General features: G+C 36.5%; 1 protein-coding gene across 1 annotated transcript in view; it reads left to right on the forward strand.

Annotated features, from left to right (window-relative positions):
• LOC106461020 overlaps window positions 1-18,730 on the forward strand; it is a 40,498-nt gene that overhangs the window by 1,160 nt on the left and 20,608 nt on the right. Inside the window, exons 2-3 of the mRNA XM_013920798.2 lie at window positions 2,951-3,732; window positions 15,313-15,623. Coding sequence (XP_013776252.2) covers window positions 3,155-3,732; window positions 15,313-15,623 — 889 coding nt within the window. The 5' untranslated portion in view covers window positions 2,951-3,154. The remainder of the gene's footprint in view (window positions 1-2,950; window positions 3,733-15,312; window positions 15,624-18,730) is intronic.

The following is an 18,730-nucleotide window of genomic DNA, read 5'->3' on the forward strand; positions in this document are numbered from 1 at the left end:
CTTTTCAAGAAATTATTGATTCCTCTTGTAAATACATGTAAAGTGCTGTTCTCCATTATTGCCAGTGGTAACTAATTCCATAAGTTAATTGCCCCTTTTACTTTTAGAAGAATAAGACTGTTTTAACTGGAGCCTAGTATGTCATTTTCAAATCTTACTTTAGTCTTAAGAATATAACACAAATCAGAGGCTATTATTCTATTGATCTATCAGGTAATCTTGTAAACTTCAAATGTGATAATTTTTTACCCTTCTTTTCTTAAGAGAAAATAAGTTTGTAATCTTAACCTATCTTTCTAAGATAATCATTTCATTTCCGGGAATCACCCTAGTAGCTAAAATTGAAGACATAAGGTCCACAGCAAAGAAAAAAAATGCCACTGGAAGTGCATTAATCAGGACATCATTTCACATAAATACACGAGTGAAATACAAAAAAGTATTCTCACCAAGGTAGAAAAATGTACATTACCTTTTAATAATGATTAAATATTTTTAATAAAATTATTAAATTTGAGGCATTTTCTAAAGTTAAACCATAGGATCAGCTTTGTCACAATACACCTATACAATATTCATCTCCCTGGCAAGTCAAAATCAATTCGTATTGTTTAATGCCAGCAAAATACTTTTAAGTAGTCCTAAAAAATTCTATTTTTGAACATTGACAACCATGATTTTTCAAATAAAGAAACTGAACTCATCTTTTCTGTTTGCTGTATACAAAGTAGTAAATAAAATATGTTAAACTATTATAAATTTAAAGTAATAAACTTCACTGCTCCATGTCATACTAAAACTCAATAATCCAAAATGCCCTTGCTCACACTAAACATGGTTTTGAAATGGCACACGTTTTAGTAAATAATTCATCTGTGAAAGAAAGCACTTTACAGGATCTTTCATAAATATCTGAATAGGTAGTCCTACATGTTCAAAACTACATTATGAACTTTTAAAATTTGATTCTTGACTTGGTTTGTTACAGCAATTAAATAACTTCAGTTGTAACCAAAATTTCAAATTAGGTGATTATGAAGTGATTATATCATTAAATATGCTAGTTATTTATGAACAGTTTTATATTTGTATAAACTCTTAATCTTTGATATTATTGAAAGCAAAAAAAGAAATGAAAGGAAAAAAAATTCAGATTTTTTTTTATGAAGACATTTTTTAAAATCGTACTTAAAGTTTTTCATAAAATGCTACTGCGTTTTCAATGGTTTTGCTGTATGCCATCTATAATTTTGAAGCCTACCTTCTCTGAACCATATCCAATTAGTCAATATCCTTTCATGGATAAGGAGACTAAAACTGTATACAGTATTCCTAACCAGTAATTTGTATAAAGAGATTATTACCTCATTGACTTGTAGTCAGTATGTCTATAAATACATTCAAAAATTCTATTGACTTTACTACAAGCAACGTAGCATTGCTTGAATGACTTGAGTGACTTATTCATAATTATGCCAAAAACCTTTTTTCCAGTCATAATCCAAACTGTGGTAACCTAAGTTCATTACTTTGTATTTACTATAATTAAAGGTCATTTGCCTGATATTTGTCCAACTAACCAATTGATTCAAGTCATTCTGTAATCCTTAAGCATCATCGAAATAGCTATGAGTATTCCCTTTTAGAAATGGATGCACTCTTCTTGTAAGTGATGCTTCTACTAGCTTGTCTGCTGTTGAAATGTTCAGGAAAGGTATCAAGAGTCATTGGAATAAAATTGGCTCCAGACGAATAACTTCAATCTACATATCCTGACCAATTTGATATACCATTCGACATGGAGATTTGTCAATGTTTCACAGCCCTGACAGTGAAGTACAAAAAACATGGTACCCCTTGTCATTACGTTTTCCAAGGGAATACAGTAACCTTACAGAGACATATTGATACCCATTGTGTCTGAATGGAACTACACTATTACACCTAAAAAGGCTGTCTGCAAGCTCAAGGTTTTGCATAAAGATGACATTTGCAATGGCGATTTCCCAACAGATGATCAACTGAAGCCATTAGTTTCTCGAATGCAGTCACAGCAAATGAGTCAAACAAATACCATCCAATATTAATTATGTTACCATGCCCATGTGCTTTACTGTGCACATCCACTTTGAAATAAAGCATCATAACTTTTCAAATATTTATTCAGCTTTTGTAACAAAAAGTTGTGAGAGTTTCTTGGCTCAAGATACATCTAACTATGTGTTTTTAACAGTTTTTGTACTGGAAAATTTTTGGTAACCAATAACCCCATAGTAAAAAGAATCCCCCTTAGCTCATATGACTGGTATTAAATAAAAATGTGTAATTATGAATTTAGTTATTTTTTCATACATGGGAAATTTTTTATATTTGTGTGTGTGTATGTGTAAACATATATAAGAACACACACACACACACACATATATATATGTAACATTTGTAACATTAAGAGTTGCTCCTTAGCTAGCAACAAATTTATTAAAGGAAACAAAATATACAATTAAAAATATATATTTTTATAAATAGCTTTATAACACATTAGTATAAAGAGTATCAATTTACAGAGAAATACAGAAGGATTTCTAATTAAATAAGTTAATTAATAAAAACAAGTTATCTGATTATATCTTCTAAAACCCAACTTTTATATTCTGTGTGTATGTATGTATGCATGCATACTAGCTGATGTAAGTGTTCAATTAATGGGGAAGATTAGGGGCCCTGGGGTAAAAGGGGAGTCAGATCCCCCCCCCCCCCATTGTGTCACTCCCCAGGTTAAGGGCTTCACTCTAACTGTAAAAGATTGGAGGAAGTATTTAGACTTCTTTATCATAAAATTTTTTATTTTGATATTCATACCGTTATTGTCCTGATTTTTGAACTCTGACATGACAGTAGTAGAACTCAACCACATTCTTTAATACAAACTAAATGTTTTTTCTTGTTCTAGCGAATGATGTCGTATGCTGAGATGAAGCCAACAGGATCTACTTTTAAAAACAATGCTACTCTATTTTCTGAGAGTCTAGAAATAAAAGAACCTTTATAAGAAAATGTAATAGATTGAAGGTAATAAGATATTTTCTTATGACCCTGTTATGTGTGGTGGAAAACTGTTATTTGTTGTCCTTCTGCTGAAAAATTGAGCAGTAGAATGTCTACAATCAACCACCAGGGGATCAAAAGTAATTCCCTGGTACCACACCAGACTCTTTTCACAGGTGGCACTGGAATCTTTCCTACTGGTGGAATGGTTAATAACTCATCTGTAGGGGTTATTCACACTATACCAACTGTGGTGGGGCCAAAATCTAACCAATCCAATCCACGACTGAGTTATTTTGCCCAAGCATGTGCTCCTTTCTCATCAACTTCAGGATTTCAACCAGTTCATGACAATAGCATGTCAGCATCCTTTGAACGATACATACCTGTTTGTCCTTCATGGACACCATTAATTAATGGAGGACCGCACATAGAACCTGAAGGTCACAGCCCTTGTCCTTCTAATGTTAATTCTGTTGCTTTGTTGCAACATTCCCAACCAGCAGTAAATATTGAAAGGCAACCTTACATACAAGGCACCCCAACTCACTGTGTTGGAAACCAAGGAAACAATTTACTTCTTTCATCAGCTGTGGTATACCAAGGGAACACCTCTCTTCCAGAAAGTATAACTGTCCCCTTTGGATGGAAAAGATTGATCTGCAATGGAAAAGTAATTTATATAAGGTAAGTAGTTGTTAGATGAAAATGTTAATGATTTTCGTAAATGAACTTTCACAGTGTATTCTACACATATTTCTCACAATAAAGAATGATGGCATTGGGTATAATTAAATGTATTTTTTACATCTTATAGAAATGTTATTATTTACTTATTTAATATGAAAATAGTATTACACCTACCTCTGTCTGTGATGTGTGAATAACCCATCAAAAGCTCAGACTGTCTTCCTGGTAGTTTTCATAGTCTCTAGAAAGTGGGAAGTTCCCAAGATTATTTCTTTGTCTTGAATTGCTTTATTAAGTGTTAAGGGAAAATGTGTAAAAATATTTTTTTTTACTCAAATATAGTTTAGTTAGTAAGTCTTATAAATTACAGTAGAATTCTGCAATATTGATTGTGTAATTTATAATAGTTGGTTATTTCAAAATGCATATATAAAACCTAAAAAAACTATTTTGTTTTACATCCTCCACATGTGAAATTTGACAAGGCTTAGCAAATTATGGCAAGCAGGCAAACAAGTACAAAGTTTCTAAGCAGAAAAAATCATTGATTTCTATATTTCTTTATTCACTGTTCTATTTTTTAAGAAAATTAACTGAAATTTAAGAACTTATTTCTAAATAATAATAATATATGTGCATATGTAATATATTATAACTGAAATGTGACTGTATTTTACAAAGTACTGGTTCACTTGAGCAAACCAAAGACCGGTCACTTTGTAAAGGCCAGTTTTATGCAATTGGATATGGTAACATGACTGTACATGTGCCTTGTCATTACAACTTCTGTAATGTTAGTTAGACATGGCTGGAAAATTAATAAAGAAATATATAAATAAATAATCATATATAGATGTATAATGTTATGAGATTTAAGCTATTTAGACTAAATATTTATGGTTTCTTGTTATAATATGTTGTCGTTATAGAACAAAAAAAGTGAAATTTATATCTATTTCCTAATTTTTTTATGTTGGTTACGAGGTCAGTCAGACAGATCAAACCCATGCAGAGATACAATAGTGAAAATAACAGATAAAATTGGAATTTTTTTTCTGGAAAAAACATTTGATAATTAACTGGAGGCTAATAAGGGATTATAAAGATTTTGTATGTGAAATTTGACAATTTTCTGATCCATAAAAGTATTTTAATCTTAAAATCAAAATTACTTTGCATGTTGGATAGTCAACATCCAAAAAGAAAAAAATGCATGAGCAGATCATTACTTAAAAAATCTTAAAACTTTAATGAAAAAATCTGATATTTTGTGTACTAAAGCCTTGTAATATTTACTGATAATATGCAAAATTTCATAAAGATATGCTTCCTGTATTAAAAGATATAGTTTGAAAACTATAACAAACACAAAATGGTTATGAGGTCAATCCCTGGAACCGAGCCTGTAGTGAGAGAGTTAAACTTAATTTTGTAACAGTTATCTTCCCTGCTGGTTACATTGTTGGTAAAAGGTGTGGTCCATAAAAATTAGAATATGAGATAGGATTTAATTCTTCAGTTTTAGTTGATTTTTATTTCTTTGTATCAGTTATTAGATAGAGATTTATAGAAACCAATAATACTGAAACTTTTTTTTTGTATTTTAAATGTAATTAAATGTCCTTATGATCTAAATCAATTGAACCTATACTAAGCATCTTATTATAATGGAGCTGGCAATATACATGTCCAAAACTCGGATCTTGGAAAATACTGCACGAATCATCACCAGTCATAACTGAGTAATATTTTTATAACTAGGCAGTATTTCTATAGCTGAGCAATAAATAAAACAATTGAAATTTTTACAAAAATTATATGTTTCAGGTTTAACCAATAAAAATTACAAACAAAAAAGGAGTAGATTTCAGATTTAACCAACAAAAATTACAAAAAAGAAGTAAGTTTCAAATATAAAATAATCAAAAACAAACTTAAAAGAAATTATTTGTTTTTCTTTAGGGAAAATCTCAGGAGTGTTGCAATAGAAAAGCAAGGCACTTTCATTGATAATTGCATCTACAAAGAAATACTTCTATAAAATTTACTCTGTGATGTAATGCTGTGATGATATCTCATTTTAAACTAAAATTTCATTAAAATCCTTTTTTCTTGTGGATGGTGAACATTATTGAATGTCAAGTATGAGTACATTGTTGTAGAACTGTTGGAGAATTCCGGAAAAGGCCGCAGGCCCAACATGCTTCTGCAGGAACTAGTAGTTATACCTGCCTGGAAGGTATTTCTGCTAGTGTAAATAAAGAGACAGCTTTAGTTCAAAACAACTGTTACTTATTTGACATTTAATAATATTGTTTGCCATTATATTTACTTAAAAAAATAATATATTTTCATTAGTAACACTTTTGATGCATTTATTTTTGGTCAGTAGTTTCAGAAAGCTTTGAGGATTATGGAAATAAGCTTCTTTGATTACACATCCATCCCAACAGTATCTACTTTTTTATACTTGTTAATTTACCAAACAAAAAAGAATAAACAAGTACATATGTTACATAATAACAGTTAAATGAATGGAAAACTCTTTCACAAGGTATTATGTAACATTGTGTGAAGTTTCACATCCCTATTTCCCCAAAATTACTTTCGTTTTGTCCAGAAAGGTTGAGTATATAAATTCCATGCTCTACCTTTATGTCTGGCTTCTGCACCCTACATATTCTATGAGGTGGTCAGGGCCTTAGCCCATCTTCTTTATTCTTATGGTCTGCAGTTTCACCATTATATAGATGATTGGTTGCCTTTAGCTCCATCCCTACACACATCTCACGCTCACACACATTTACTTCTCTGGGAAGTAGCTCATGTGGGTTGGTTGGTCAAGTTGGAGAAGTCCTTCCTCATCCCAACTCATCCATTTGGGAGTATTCTTCAATTCATATCTCAGTCATGTCCAGCCTTTTCCTTTCCATTTGAGATTGATGGAGCTCTTAGTTCTTAAAGTGCAATCCTCTCCTTCTCTCACTGCATGCAAGGTTCTATCTCATTTGGGAACTTAGGCTTTCATGGAAGCTCTCATTCCTGTGGGTCATGCTCACATGCAAGTTCTTCAGAGGGTATTATACAATCAATGGAATCATGCTCAGGATCTCCTGGACTCCATTATCCTTCTTCCTCCCTCACTACTTGTTGATTTAGCCTGGTGGCTCAACAGGAACAACACCACGGCTGGCATTTCTCTTCCACCTTCCCCTCCTGAGTTGCATCTGTTTACAGATGCTTCTTTGACAGATTGGAGGCATTTATGGATTCCCAAGAGATCACAGGTCTTTGGTCAAATCGACTCTACACACCAATCTTCTTGATCTACTTGCCCTTCATTGGGCTTTGTATAATTTCCTACCTTTGGTACTGGACAAGTTGGTCATGATCCATATTGACAGTTTGATTGTTTTCTCTTACATCAATTGACAAGGGGGCACCTGTTCACATTCATTTTGTTTTTGAATGTTGGAACTCTTCTTCTGGCCCCTTTTTTATCACATAGGCCTGCTGGCATGTCATGTAACAGGTGCTCTGAATTTTGTTATGGATGGCTTATCTCATTATGATAAAATTCTCCCGACAGAGTGGTCCCTAGATCCCAGGTGTATCCATGGTTGTGTGCCCAGTGGGGTCCTTCTGGATGCATTTGCCATCCACCTCAATTCCAAACTTCCCCTCTTCTGGTCCCCAGTTCCACATTCTTTGGCTTTGGCAGTAGTTGCCTTTAGTCAAGATTGGTCCAACCTTTGCCTTTATTCCAATCATCCTATCTGCCTCCTTGTCTGGGTTTTATGCCTCATTCAAACTATTCCTTGTTGAGTCCTTCTCTTTGCACCTTTCTGGCCTGTTCAAATATAGTTTCTAATCACTACCTTCCTTCAGTCACCTCCCTCGTCACCACTTCCACTTTCCTGCTCCCTTCTCTGGCAACCTCAATCATCCCACCATAACCACACTCCAGCTTCATGTGCAGCATTTATAGAATCCCTTCTTTTTTTATTCAGTCCATCCTTCATACTTAATGGTTTATCAAAGAAAATGGCAAGTTTTCTGCCATTGGTCTCTGCACCATGGTTAACTCCCTTCTCATCCTAGTGTTCCTCACATCTCAGAGATTTTTACCTGGCTTTTCGACAATGGTTCGTATGGTTATTGAGCAGCCTTATCCACTACCTTCCATTTTTCTCTTTCCTGTAGAATTTTTTTTCCTCTCCTGTCCTCTCCTACTTGTATCACACCTTTCATTTCCTTTTTCCACCTTGTCCTATGCTCTTTCTAGATTGGAACCTCAATGTAGTTCACCATGCCTTTATCCAACCTCTTTTTGAAATCTTGGATACCTGTTCCTTATACCACCTGTAATTGAAAACCTATATTTTTGCTCTAGTATCTAGTCTAGTATCTTCACCCTCAATGTTTTCCATATTTTTTATCACCATACCATTGCTCTCCTGTATCCATGTTGTAGTTTTTTCCCCAAGATATCAGCAACTCATGAGGGTGATGTCACTTTCACACCAGTTTACCTCCCTTCAAATTCTCATATTTATTCCCACTCCAGATTGTCTTCTCTGTTCTGTTTGTGTTTTCTGATATTATGTTGCCTGCATGACTACCTTCTGTGATTCCCATTCCTGCGTATTTCTCCATTGGAATCCTTCCTCCACCCGAGACATTTCCACTGTGACCCTTATGGGTTAGATTTGATTTGCCAACTTGTTTGGTTGGTTTATTCTTTTTTGTCTCCCGATTACCATCATATTTTTAGGCAACCTCACACTAGATCCATCATCTCACCCTCTCCCTGGCTACCCACTTCCATATTCCATTGGGAGAAATCATTCAGGCTGGCATGTGAACCATGCCACAGATCTTCATCACTCATCTGCATCATGTGGCTGTTTCATCCTTTGGATACCAGTTACCACTCGTTGCCATTCTACATGCCTCATTTCAACTGTGAGTGGATAAGTATTTTTCTCTTTCAAAACATATGTACCTCCTCTCCAACTTATAGCTATTACTTGACTGCCAGGCTTTTTTTCCTTTGCCCATCTAAGTATTGGTCTAATTTTTTCTTGCTTGCTCCAGTCTTTTATACCCCACTCAATTGCCCTTGGTGATATTTGTCTTGTGATACTCTCCACCTACATCAATGCACCTTCTATCCTGGTACTGTATATAAGCACCTCATTCAGATAATGTTATCACTTTTTCTTGACAAAGTATCACTGATGGGTTTTCCAGTACTACAGTCAGTTGGAGATACTTTGAATGTGATTGTGTTATCTAATTGATTTTTTTTATTGTAATAATTCAAAAAAAGTTTTTTCTTCCTATTGGCAAACTAATTACAGTATGAATTCCTGGATGATTATTTACAGCACAGAGGCTCTTATCCTACCTCTGATATCTAGTGTCACACAACAATTGAGAAGGGGGAATCACTTTTGGTTGAGACTGTCAGTGATCTTATTCAGAGTGAGATGGAGACATATTTGGATCTGTGGTGATCCTCTGGGGGGTCTCTAATGCTGCAATTGAGGGCAATCCTCAACATTTTGGAGAGTCTTTAGATTCATTCTTTCCTGTGCCTTTTTTTTAGTCTGTTGGGTTTTCTGTTCCTCTGTAGGACAATGGTAAGTTTACAGACTTGCAGAACTGGGGGTATGGGGTTCAATTCCTTGAGGTGGATATGACAGATGTCCCAGGGTTGCTTTGCTCTAATGAAATAACTTTACCTCACAAAATGCTGTTCCAATCAAGGGTAATCAACAGTCTTTAATAGCCTATTAAAAAAAGAAAATGATGCCACTTTGGGATAAGCTGCCTTTATTTGTTTTTTCTCCTGTTTGTTCTTCAAGTGTATGATGTTTTGGGCTTTTTCCCAGTAGCTTTTGAGCCTGCACCTTACTTGATGGCTGAAAGGTCTGGAAACAAATTTTTGGTTTTTCTCCATACATGAATATTGTGGTTCATGTTGGAAGGTTTACTTTTCGGTTACTTGAAGGCTTTATCTGACATGTTAAGAATTCGTGAGTTAGCCTACAACTGCCAGGTGGAAGCATTTTCCAACTGTCAAATAATACATCTGCTCTCCATGTTTTGGGTTCTAAGGTGGAGTTTGTAGTTCACCTGAATAGCTCAATGTTCCCTGATGGGACAGAGTAAGTCTAAAGACTTACAAATCTAAAATTCAACATTTTGTTTTTCTTTCACTTTACTTTGTTAGAGGACTCTCAGGATCACCAGTTTCATTACTGATGAGTTGGATCCATTGTTAGCATGCATGTTGGTTCAATTTTTGGCTTTTGCATTCCTACCTGTTGTCATTGGATTCTCAAATTTCATTGGCTTCGACAGGGGGTCATAGTTCTGCCCCTATTCGTAAGTCCTGACATCAGCCCCTCGATACATTGGTACCCAGAATAGATTGTCTATTTCCAAAGTTTACACTGCTTGGTTGGATCGCTAGTGGCATCAGTGATTATTGTATACCTTCAGGGGTTGTATGGGCTTGGTTCCAAGAATTTCTATACATATGTGTGGTAACCTTAACCATGGGTTCTGGAGCACTGCAGGTCCTTGTGTCACAATTAGTTGTTCAGCTCACATATTTGCCACTATTATCCACCCAACCTGTAGGGTTTCTGTCTCCCGCAGTTCATTTGGATTTAGTACTTATTCTTCTGAATTTGGTTGGTCTTGAAGTAGTAAGAGAATCATACTTGTTCTTCAGAGTTTTTTCCTGGCAGTTGTTGGGCCTATACAGATAGGAGATTGGTGTCCAGTCGTCGATCTGTCTCAAACTGTGATGATTTTCTACTGGGATCGTAGTTGGTTGTAGTTGGCTCCTATCTGCACTTTACCATAGCAGTAGAGTCCCACCACTATCAGCATTTGTTATGCACAAGGGTCAAGTACTGCAGTTCCAGGTTTATACCTTCAGAGTTACATTGACTTCAGATGGGTTATGCCATATTATACAAGTTTTTTCTCATCCCTTTCACTCCAACATACTGTGCATGCACCATTCCATGGATGGCTGATTCTACTTTCAGAAACAACCAAGGTAGGCTTCTTTTGCAGGACTGAGACATCTGTTTTCACTCAAATTCAATATGTCATCAGTCTGGGTAGTTTTTATTTTTCATCTTGTCTCTCATTTAGGCTTAGCTAACTCTCATCTGGCTCAACACTATAGAATGGGAAGCCTCACTTTTACACACCTCTCCTTCTCCTGCTGCACGGAAGGTTCTTTCTCTTCTGAGAATGTTGGCATCACTCAAATCCCTCATGCCTTTGGGTCGAGAACACAAGCTATCCTTTTATTGGTCTTTATGTGACCAAGAGATCATAAACATAGATTCACTGGTTTCCTCAGTTTTCTTAGTTAAGATCATTCTTTGATCTTGAGGGGTTGTTAAGTTGATACACTAATACGATACGAGTTTCTCTACTGTCACCTCCTCCAAAGTTCCATTTCATCATGAATGCCTTGGGACGGAGTGCATATACCAACAGTCAGAAATTTCAGGGTCTATGCAAGGATAAAGAGGATTCTCTATATAATTTTTTCATCCTTCTTGCTCTTCAATGTGCAATGTCTCATGATCTTGGTTTATTAAGGGGTAAATTGTGAGGCTTCTATCTGACAATTCTGTTGTGATGTCTAGTGTTTTTCATCAAGGAGGCACGTGGTCTAGAGCTCCTTGTTTTTGAATTTTGGACCTCCTTCTTGGGACCATTCCTATCTTATCGCACTTCTTGCTTGCCATGTTCCACGGACTATGCCTCTGGTAGCAGACAATTGTCTCAATCAAAACAGGTTCTGTTGGACTGGCTCTCATATTGCAACTCTAATTGGTGGGTTGGCCTATCATTGGATCACCCAACTACTGGCAATTTGGTCTCCAGTACCTCATCTTCAGGCTTTGGCAATACATGTATTCGGTCAGGACAGGATGAGATTACAACTGTAAGCCTTCTCTCTACTTCATATGTTACCCAGAGCACTAAATATGATTTGCTTCAACCCATTGTCAGGTTGTGTTAATAGCACCAGATTGGCTGCTACACCCAGGTGTGTCCAACTCTTCCACTTTTTAGTCTCTCTCTATGGAGGCAATCATGATCTGATATGGTACATCTGACTATTCAGAAGTTCAAGCTTCTGGCATAGAGGTTATATTGTCTTTTACATAGCATCAGGGTTTATTTTCTAAGGTTGCTATGTATTTGTTTCAGTTTTTGCTTGTTTCAAATGACTCATTTATCAATAGTAATGACATGCATATCAGCAATGTTGTATTGACAGGAAGTTGAACCCATTTCAATCAGTGGTGCAACTTGTTTTTTGACCTGGCTTTTTGACAGAGGTTTTTGCATTTTCCACAGTTGGCTTGTTTAAGGCAGCCTTATCAACTACTGTTTGATTATTGTGACTACATATTGCTTTTGGTACTTGGTCTCAAATGACCATTCAAGTTACCTACCAGGAATATAAAGGTTACATTACGTGTTCTTTCACAACACCTGTTTCTAACCTGACACTTATATGCCATGTGTCCCTTTTACCTGCTGATTTATTTTTCATGGCTGCTAACCTACAGACATCACCAGTCAGAGTGATTTGCACTGTTTGTCCACAGATGACTTTCTCATTCTCTTTACGTCCTCAGCCCATTCTTTCCTCCCAACATGCTGTCAGACAGGACAGAGTTCAATCCTTTTCTCTGATTAATCTGATCACTGTTTCTCTATGTACAATCAGATTTCAATTTTGGTCTTGTTCAGTAAGGGTATTGAAGGTTTTGTCGCCTGTAATAATACATTTAGAGATACTAGACAATGATTTGTATTCTGTGCTCTCTTTGAAGGTGAGGAATCTTCTCTGAGTCACATCTAATCAGATTTGTTACTTTTCTATGTCCTTAGCAGCCCAGTCGAATTACCTGCTAGAGGTCATTGTATGGACTTTATTTGTATGATATGGCAGTCTCTTCATCTGAGGGTTTTACCTACCCCTTGTAGCTGACTTAACCATTTGTTCTAGATTATTCGGAAGGGTGAGTATTTTGATTTCTACCTTTCAGGGACCCTTACCTTGTTTTCACAGGATCCCACTCTATTGCGAGTGTTGACCAGACAGGTGTGCTTTTATCAAACCAATTCTGCATTAGCAACCACTAATTCAAAATACAGGTTGCAACCGGCTCTCTAGAAATGCAGTGCTCTTTAAGACCACATAGGAGCTGACCAGGTGGTATTACTGTTCTGTGATGGACTGGCACTTGTGGACTATCATGAGTTAAGCATGACAGGATCTTACCTGTCCCTGCCGATCTTTTGATTGAGTAAATCGAGGTTGGTTTGCTTTTAAAAATGTAGGGAACTTGGTTCACCTATTGCACTGTTTTCAAAGCACTGTTTCTCAGGGCTCCATAATGATCATTACCCCTCAGATTCTACTAGTGAAGCTAGGGAGTCCTTACCACACCTGGTTTCTAGTCACTGAGGTGGTGGACAGAGACTTTTCCTCCAGAGTGTTAGAGTGAATTCCTCCACTCTTGGAAAAGAGAGCAAAGTTGTGGTCCCTCCTACCCAGATCCCTGTATGTTTTTCCCAGACATCGGTAGGCGTGGCACCAGCCTACTGTTAATAATGGTTCAGATTTAGTGCTCAGCTATCTGGTTGGGGTGTTCATGGCCTTTCTTTTTTGATCAATATAGATTCAGTACATTATTCATGGAAGACGGTCTACTACCTCGTCATAAATCGAAACATGGAGTGGTCCCATTCTGGTCCTTGGTTTAGTTGTTCTATGTCCTTCCCATAATTTCAGGGGCAAGTGGAATGTACCTTGCCCACACAGTTGGGGAGTGAGGACGAATGTTCATAATTTCAGATCAGATGAGTTCTGTTTTCTTTGGTTGAATAAAGCATACATGATCCTGTAATTCTGAGCCTGGGATGTTGCCTTTCGGATTTCTTCAGGTGGAGGAGAAGGTTTGTCCACTTCTGTGTTGCTTACTTTCTAGTTGTGATTCTTGTGGTTTGGAACACATCACTCTATGGCTACAGGCTGGAATTCGATCAATAGTGTGTATATATATTACATTGTGGTCCAATTGCCCTAGCCACTAACATGGTATTTATCTGTTTGGTTTGGGCTGGCTTATAGGGATGATAACTCATGTACCATTCCACCCTTGATACAGGAACTAAGTTCTGGATGAAGAGCATACATGTTCTGGATGTAGTGCAGTTCCACCACTAGGGTGCCAATCTTCTATTGAAACACCCATGATCTACACAGATGCTTTCTGTATGGATAATTCCCTCACTGGCCCCTCCACCTTATTAATGTAGGATTCCTACATATATATAAATAATATAAACTTCCAAAATAGCTTTATGAAAAACCCCATCCCAACATGGCCACTGAGTTGGGGCAGGTGGGCTTAACACTTTGTTATCCCCTACTTGATGAAGATTTCATGACAGAAAAGCATTCCCTATGAGGCAACACCATGGTGGGCTCCACTGTCTCAGTCACAAACAATCATATATATATGTACAAACACATCATTTTTTTGTAGAAGCTCAAAGAAAAAATAAACAAAAACTCACCTCTTTTATACTCTGGGAAGATTAGAGAATGGTAACTGGAGGGAGACAAAAGTCTGAGAAACTGCAATGTTGCAACACAAAAGAGTCTTGGATCATCCACATCCCCGCCTGCAATATTTCATTGAGGAGACACTAATGACCAAAAGCAAGAGAAGCCATGAGATGATGAACTGGATGAAAGGTGATTTGAAACAGATGATAAAGTCATTTCACACAGAGGAATAAACAAGTCAAATGAGTTGTTTAAACCAACAAGCCAAAGCAGGAGGAGATAAGTCACAAGAAGAAAAGGAACCCCACAGCACAAAAAAAAAAGGATTATGCTAACTGCCTCAAAAAAAAGTAGAACAACTACTCAATGCATCATTATTTCACTAGTTCATGATCAGTTCATCAATGCCATTCAACAAACAGCATGCAAATCAGATTGAATCAGGGTAGAAGTATGAGATTGAGGGAAGTTGTTCAACTCATTATGTTGATGGAATTCATCCTGGTTGTTGATGTACATCTCAGAACACCTTCTTAAAGTGATGGAATAACTAGGACATCTTATTTTGATATACATTATGATTTAGATAAATGCTAAAGTAAAATAGAAATAATTTGTCAAATACATTGGGCATTATTCCAGGGAAAGCCACCTAAAACTGAACATTTTTTTAAATGTGAAAAGACAAGACTTTTACCTGAGGACTAGAAATAGTAGCTTTTAGGTGGAATGGAAGAATTTACTTTTTATTGCATTTTTGTACACACTGCATTATGTTATATCTATTTTACTAAAAAGTAATAAAAGGTTCAATTTGATATTATGCCAGTAAGTTATATTACAGGAAACATGTTAATATTAAAGTTTATTATTTTTATACAGTGTACTATACTAACTCATAAATTCAAAATTAATTGATAAATTTTACAGTGACTTTATTTTTTCAGCCCCAGTGATTGCCAGTTGACTTCTGTGTCTGATGTTGTTAAGTACCTTCAAACTGATGGAACTTGTAAGTGTGGGCTAGAGTGTCCTGTTGTTCCAACTAAGGTTTTTAACTTCAATCTAGCTGTACAGTCAAAACCTTGGGCTCTTACTGACTCTTGTTGGAATGATGCTACTAAATTATGTATTCATAAACGAAAAACTGTGGCAATGGCCACTTTTCAAAACAGCACTACCCTTAACCCATCCTCATCACCTGTAACACATTCTTCTCAGGCAATACAAAGCTCAGTACCAGCAATAAAAAAAAAGGGTAAGTCAAACAAGTATTTCAAAGGTGTACATAAACTTTAATGGTACAGTTTTATTGTCTTTATTGTAATATTTATGCTTATATTGAAGTACTTATTTTTTATTTCATTTTTTAAAAGTTTAAGAAAGGTGTACCATCCAATTAACAGTATAATTATGATTAGGTACCAGAATTTTATTTTTTAATGCACGTGTATCTGTGACCCCTAAAATATTCTTTTATTTGTTCAACAGATACACAATATTTTCTTCTTTACAGTACTTTTAGTAAAGGGATATTTATTTATCCTTGTTAAATAAAACTTGGTATGTATATTAAATGTATCAGCATCTATATAATTTCTAACTGTAATATTTACAAAGAACTCTAAAATACACATTTTGGCCTTTCCATTAGGAAAAAACCACTTCTGGTCACAGTGACCAACTACTACTTAATTTGTTGGCACCACATGGAATGGTCATTGGCTGATACTTGTTCAGTCATAACTCTTAATAAACTACACATATTAATGTGGAAAAAGATACTTTATTGTTATTGTTTTACTAATGCAACAGCCATCATTTCCATATATAGTTGTGCTGATGACGTAGATTTGATCTCCAGCTCCATGAATTTCCAAAACATACTTACCTCCACTGACACTCATAGCTATTACTTGATCACCAGGGTTTCTTCTTTGTCCATCTAAGCATTGGTCTGATTTTTTCTCACATGCTTCAGTCTTTTATACCCCACTTAAATGCCCTTGGCAGTATTTGTCTTGTAATATGTCAATGCACTCTCTATACTTGTACTATATATATATATCCACACAAATATAAGCACCTCATTCAGATAATTTTATCATTTTTCTCAACAAAGCGTCACTAACAGGCTTCTCAATATTACAATCAGTCAGAGATACTATGAATGTTATCGTGTTATCTAGTTGATTTTCTGGTTTGAGACTGTCAAAGATTTTAATCGTTGTGAAATGGAGACATATTTGGATCTGTGGTGGTCCTCCAGGGGGCTCTGAGGCTGTAATTGAGGGTAATACTCGACATTTGGGAGAGACCTTACATTTGCTTTTTTCCTGTGCCTGCATTTAGTCTGTTAGATTTCCAGCCCCCTTGTGGGACAGTGTTAAGTTTATGGACTTGCAGTGCTGTGGCCTGGGGTTCAATATGCTAGGATGGACGCGGTAAATGGCTAGAAGTTGCTTTGCCCTAACAAAAACACTTTACCTAAAAAAATGCTGTTCCAATCAGTGGCAATCAACACAGTTTTTATATGGCCTATGAAAAACAAAAAGGAGGCCACTTTGAAATAAGCAGCCTTTGATTTGTTTTTTTTCTTCTTTTGATTCTTCGAGTATGTGATGGCTGAAAGGTCTGGGAGTGAATTTTTAGTTTTCATGCTGAGAAGATTTATTTCTTAGTTACAAGAAGGAACAGTTATACCTTACCCGACACATTGTTGGAACTTTGAGATTTAGCCTACCACCACCAGGTGGAGGCATTTTTCCTACTCTCAAATAATACATCTGCTCCTCGAATTTCAGGGTTCTAATGCGGAGCTTGTAGTTCACCTATATAGGTTTATGTCCCCTGATGGGAAGGAGTAAGTCTAACAATTTACAACTCAAATTCAACATTTTATATCCTTTCACTTAGCTTTGTTAGAAGACTCAGGATCACCAGTTGATTGATGTCAAGCTAGATCCTTTGTTAGCATTCATGATTGGTTCAATTTTCAGCTTCTACATTCCTCCTGGTTGTTGTTGGAGTCTCAAATTTCATTGGGTTTTACAGGGGGTCATAGTTCTACTCCTCTTTGGGAGTCCTGACATCAGCACCTCGGTATATTGGTACTCAGAATAGATTCTGTCTATATCCGAGGTTTCTATTGCTTAGTTGGATCACCAGCTGCATTGGTGATTACTGTATACCTTCAGGGGATGTGGGGGCTCAGTTTCAAGAATTTCTGAATGTGTGGTAACTCAGGGATAGGAGCACTGCAGGTCCATGAGTCACAATTGGTCATTCAGTACACATCATTCGTACTTTTATCCATCCAACTTGTAGGGTTTCCATCTCCCGCAGTTCATCAGCATTTGTAACTTACTTCTAGGGTTAATTGAGTTTGGTTGGTCTGGGGATAGTGAGAGAGTCAGGCTTGTTCTTATGAGTTTTTATTCCTGTCAGTTGTTGGGCTTATGCAGACAGGAGACTGGTGACCAGTCATCAGTCTTCCTTGTCTTTATCAATGCCTATGTTCTCCAAGGTTCACAAGTTACTCATTACTCAATCTGTGTTGATTTTTTTCCTGAATTGTAGATGTCCAACTTGGCTGTAGTTGGCTCCTATTTGCACTTTGCCTTAGTGGTGGAGTCCCACAAGTCTCTGTGTTTGTGGTGCACAAGGTTCAGGTACTGCAATTCTGGGTTTTTACCTTCAGACTCACATTGGCTTCACAAGGGTTCTGCCGTATCATACATGTTTTTTCTCATCCCCTTCATTCCATCGTACTGCGCACACACACCATTGCATGGAAGACTGATTCTACTTTCAGAAACAACCAAGGCAGGTTTCCTTTCAAGACTGAGACATCTGTTTTTTTTTTCTCCAAAGCAATATGTCATCAGCCTGGGTATTTTTTATTTTCGCCTCGTCTCTCAGTTGGGCTCAGCTGACTCTCATCCAGCTCAATGCTATAGAATAGGAATCCTCACTCTTACCTCTCTTTCTTCTGCTGCACGGATGGCTCTTTCTCTTCTGAGAATTTTGGCATCACTGAAATCCCTCATGCCTTTGGGCCGAGAACACAAGCTGTCCTTTTATTGGTCTTTATGTGACCAAGAGATCATAAACATCAATTTTCTGGTTTCCCCAATTTCCTTAGTCGAGATCATTCTTTGATCTCAAGGGGTTGTTAAGTTGAGACACTACTAAAATATTGGTTCTTCTACTGCCACCTCCTCCAGAGTTCCATCTCGTCATGAATGCCTTGGGATGGGGTGCGTATATCAACAGTCAGAAATTTCAGGGTCTATGCAATGATGAAGAGGATTCCCTATATAATGTTTTCGTCTTTCTTGCTCTTCAGTGGGCAATGTCTCATGA

This window comes from Limulus polyphemus, unplaced genomic scaffold (assembly GCF_000517525.1).
Source record: "Limulus polyphemus unplaced genomic scaffold, Limulus_polyphemus-2.1.2 Scaffold881, whole genome shotgun sequence".
NCBI lineage: Eukaryota > Metazoa > Arthropoda > Merostomata > Xiphosura > Limulidae > Limulus > Limulus polyphemus.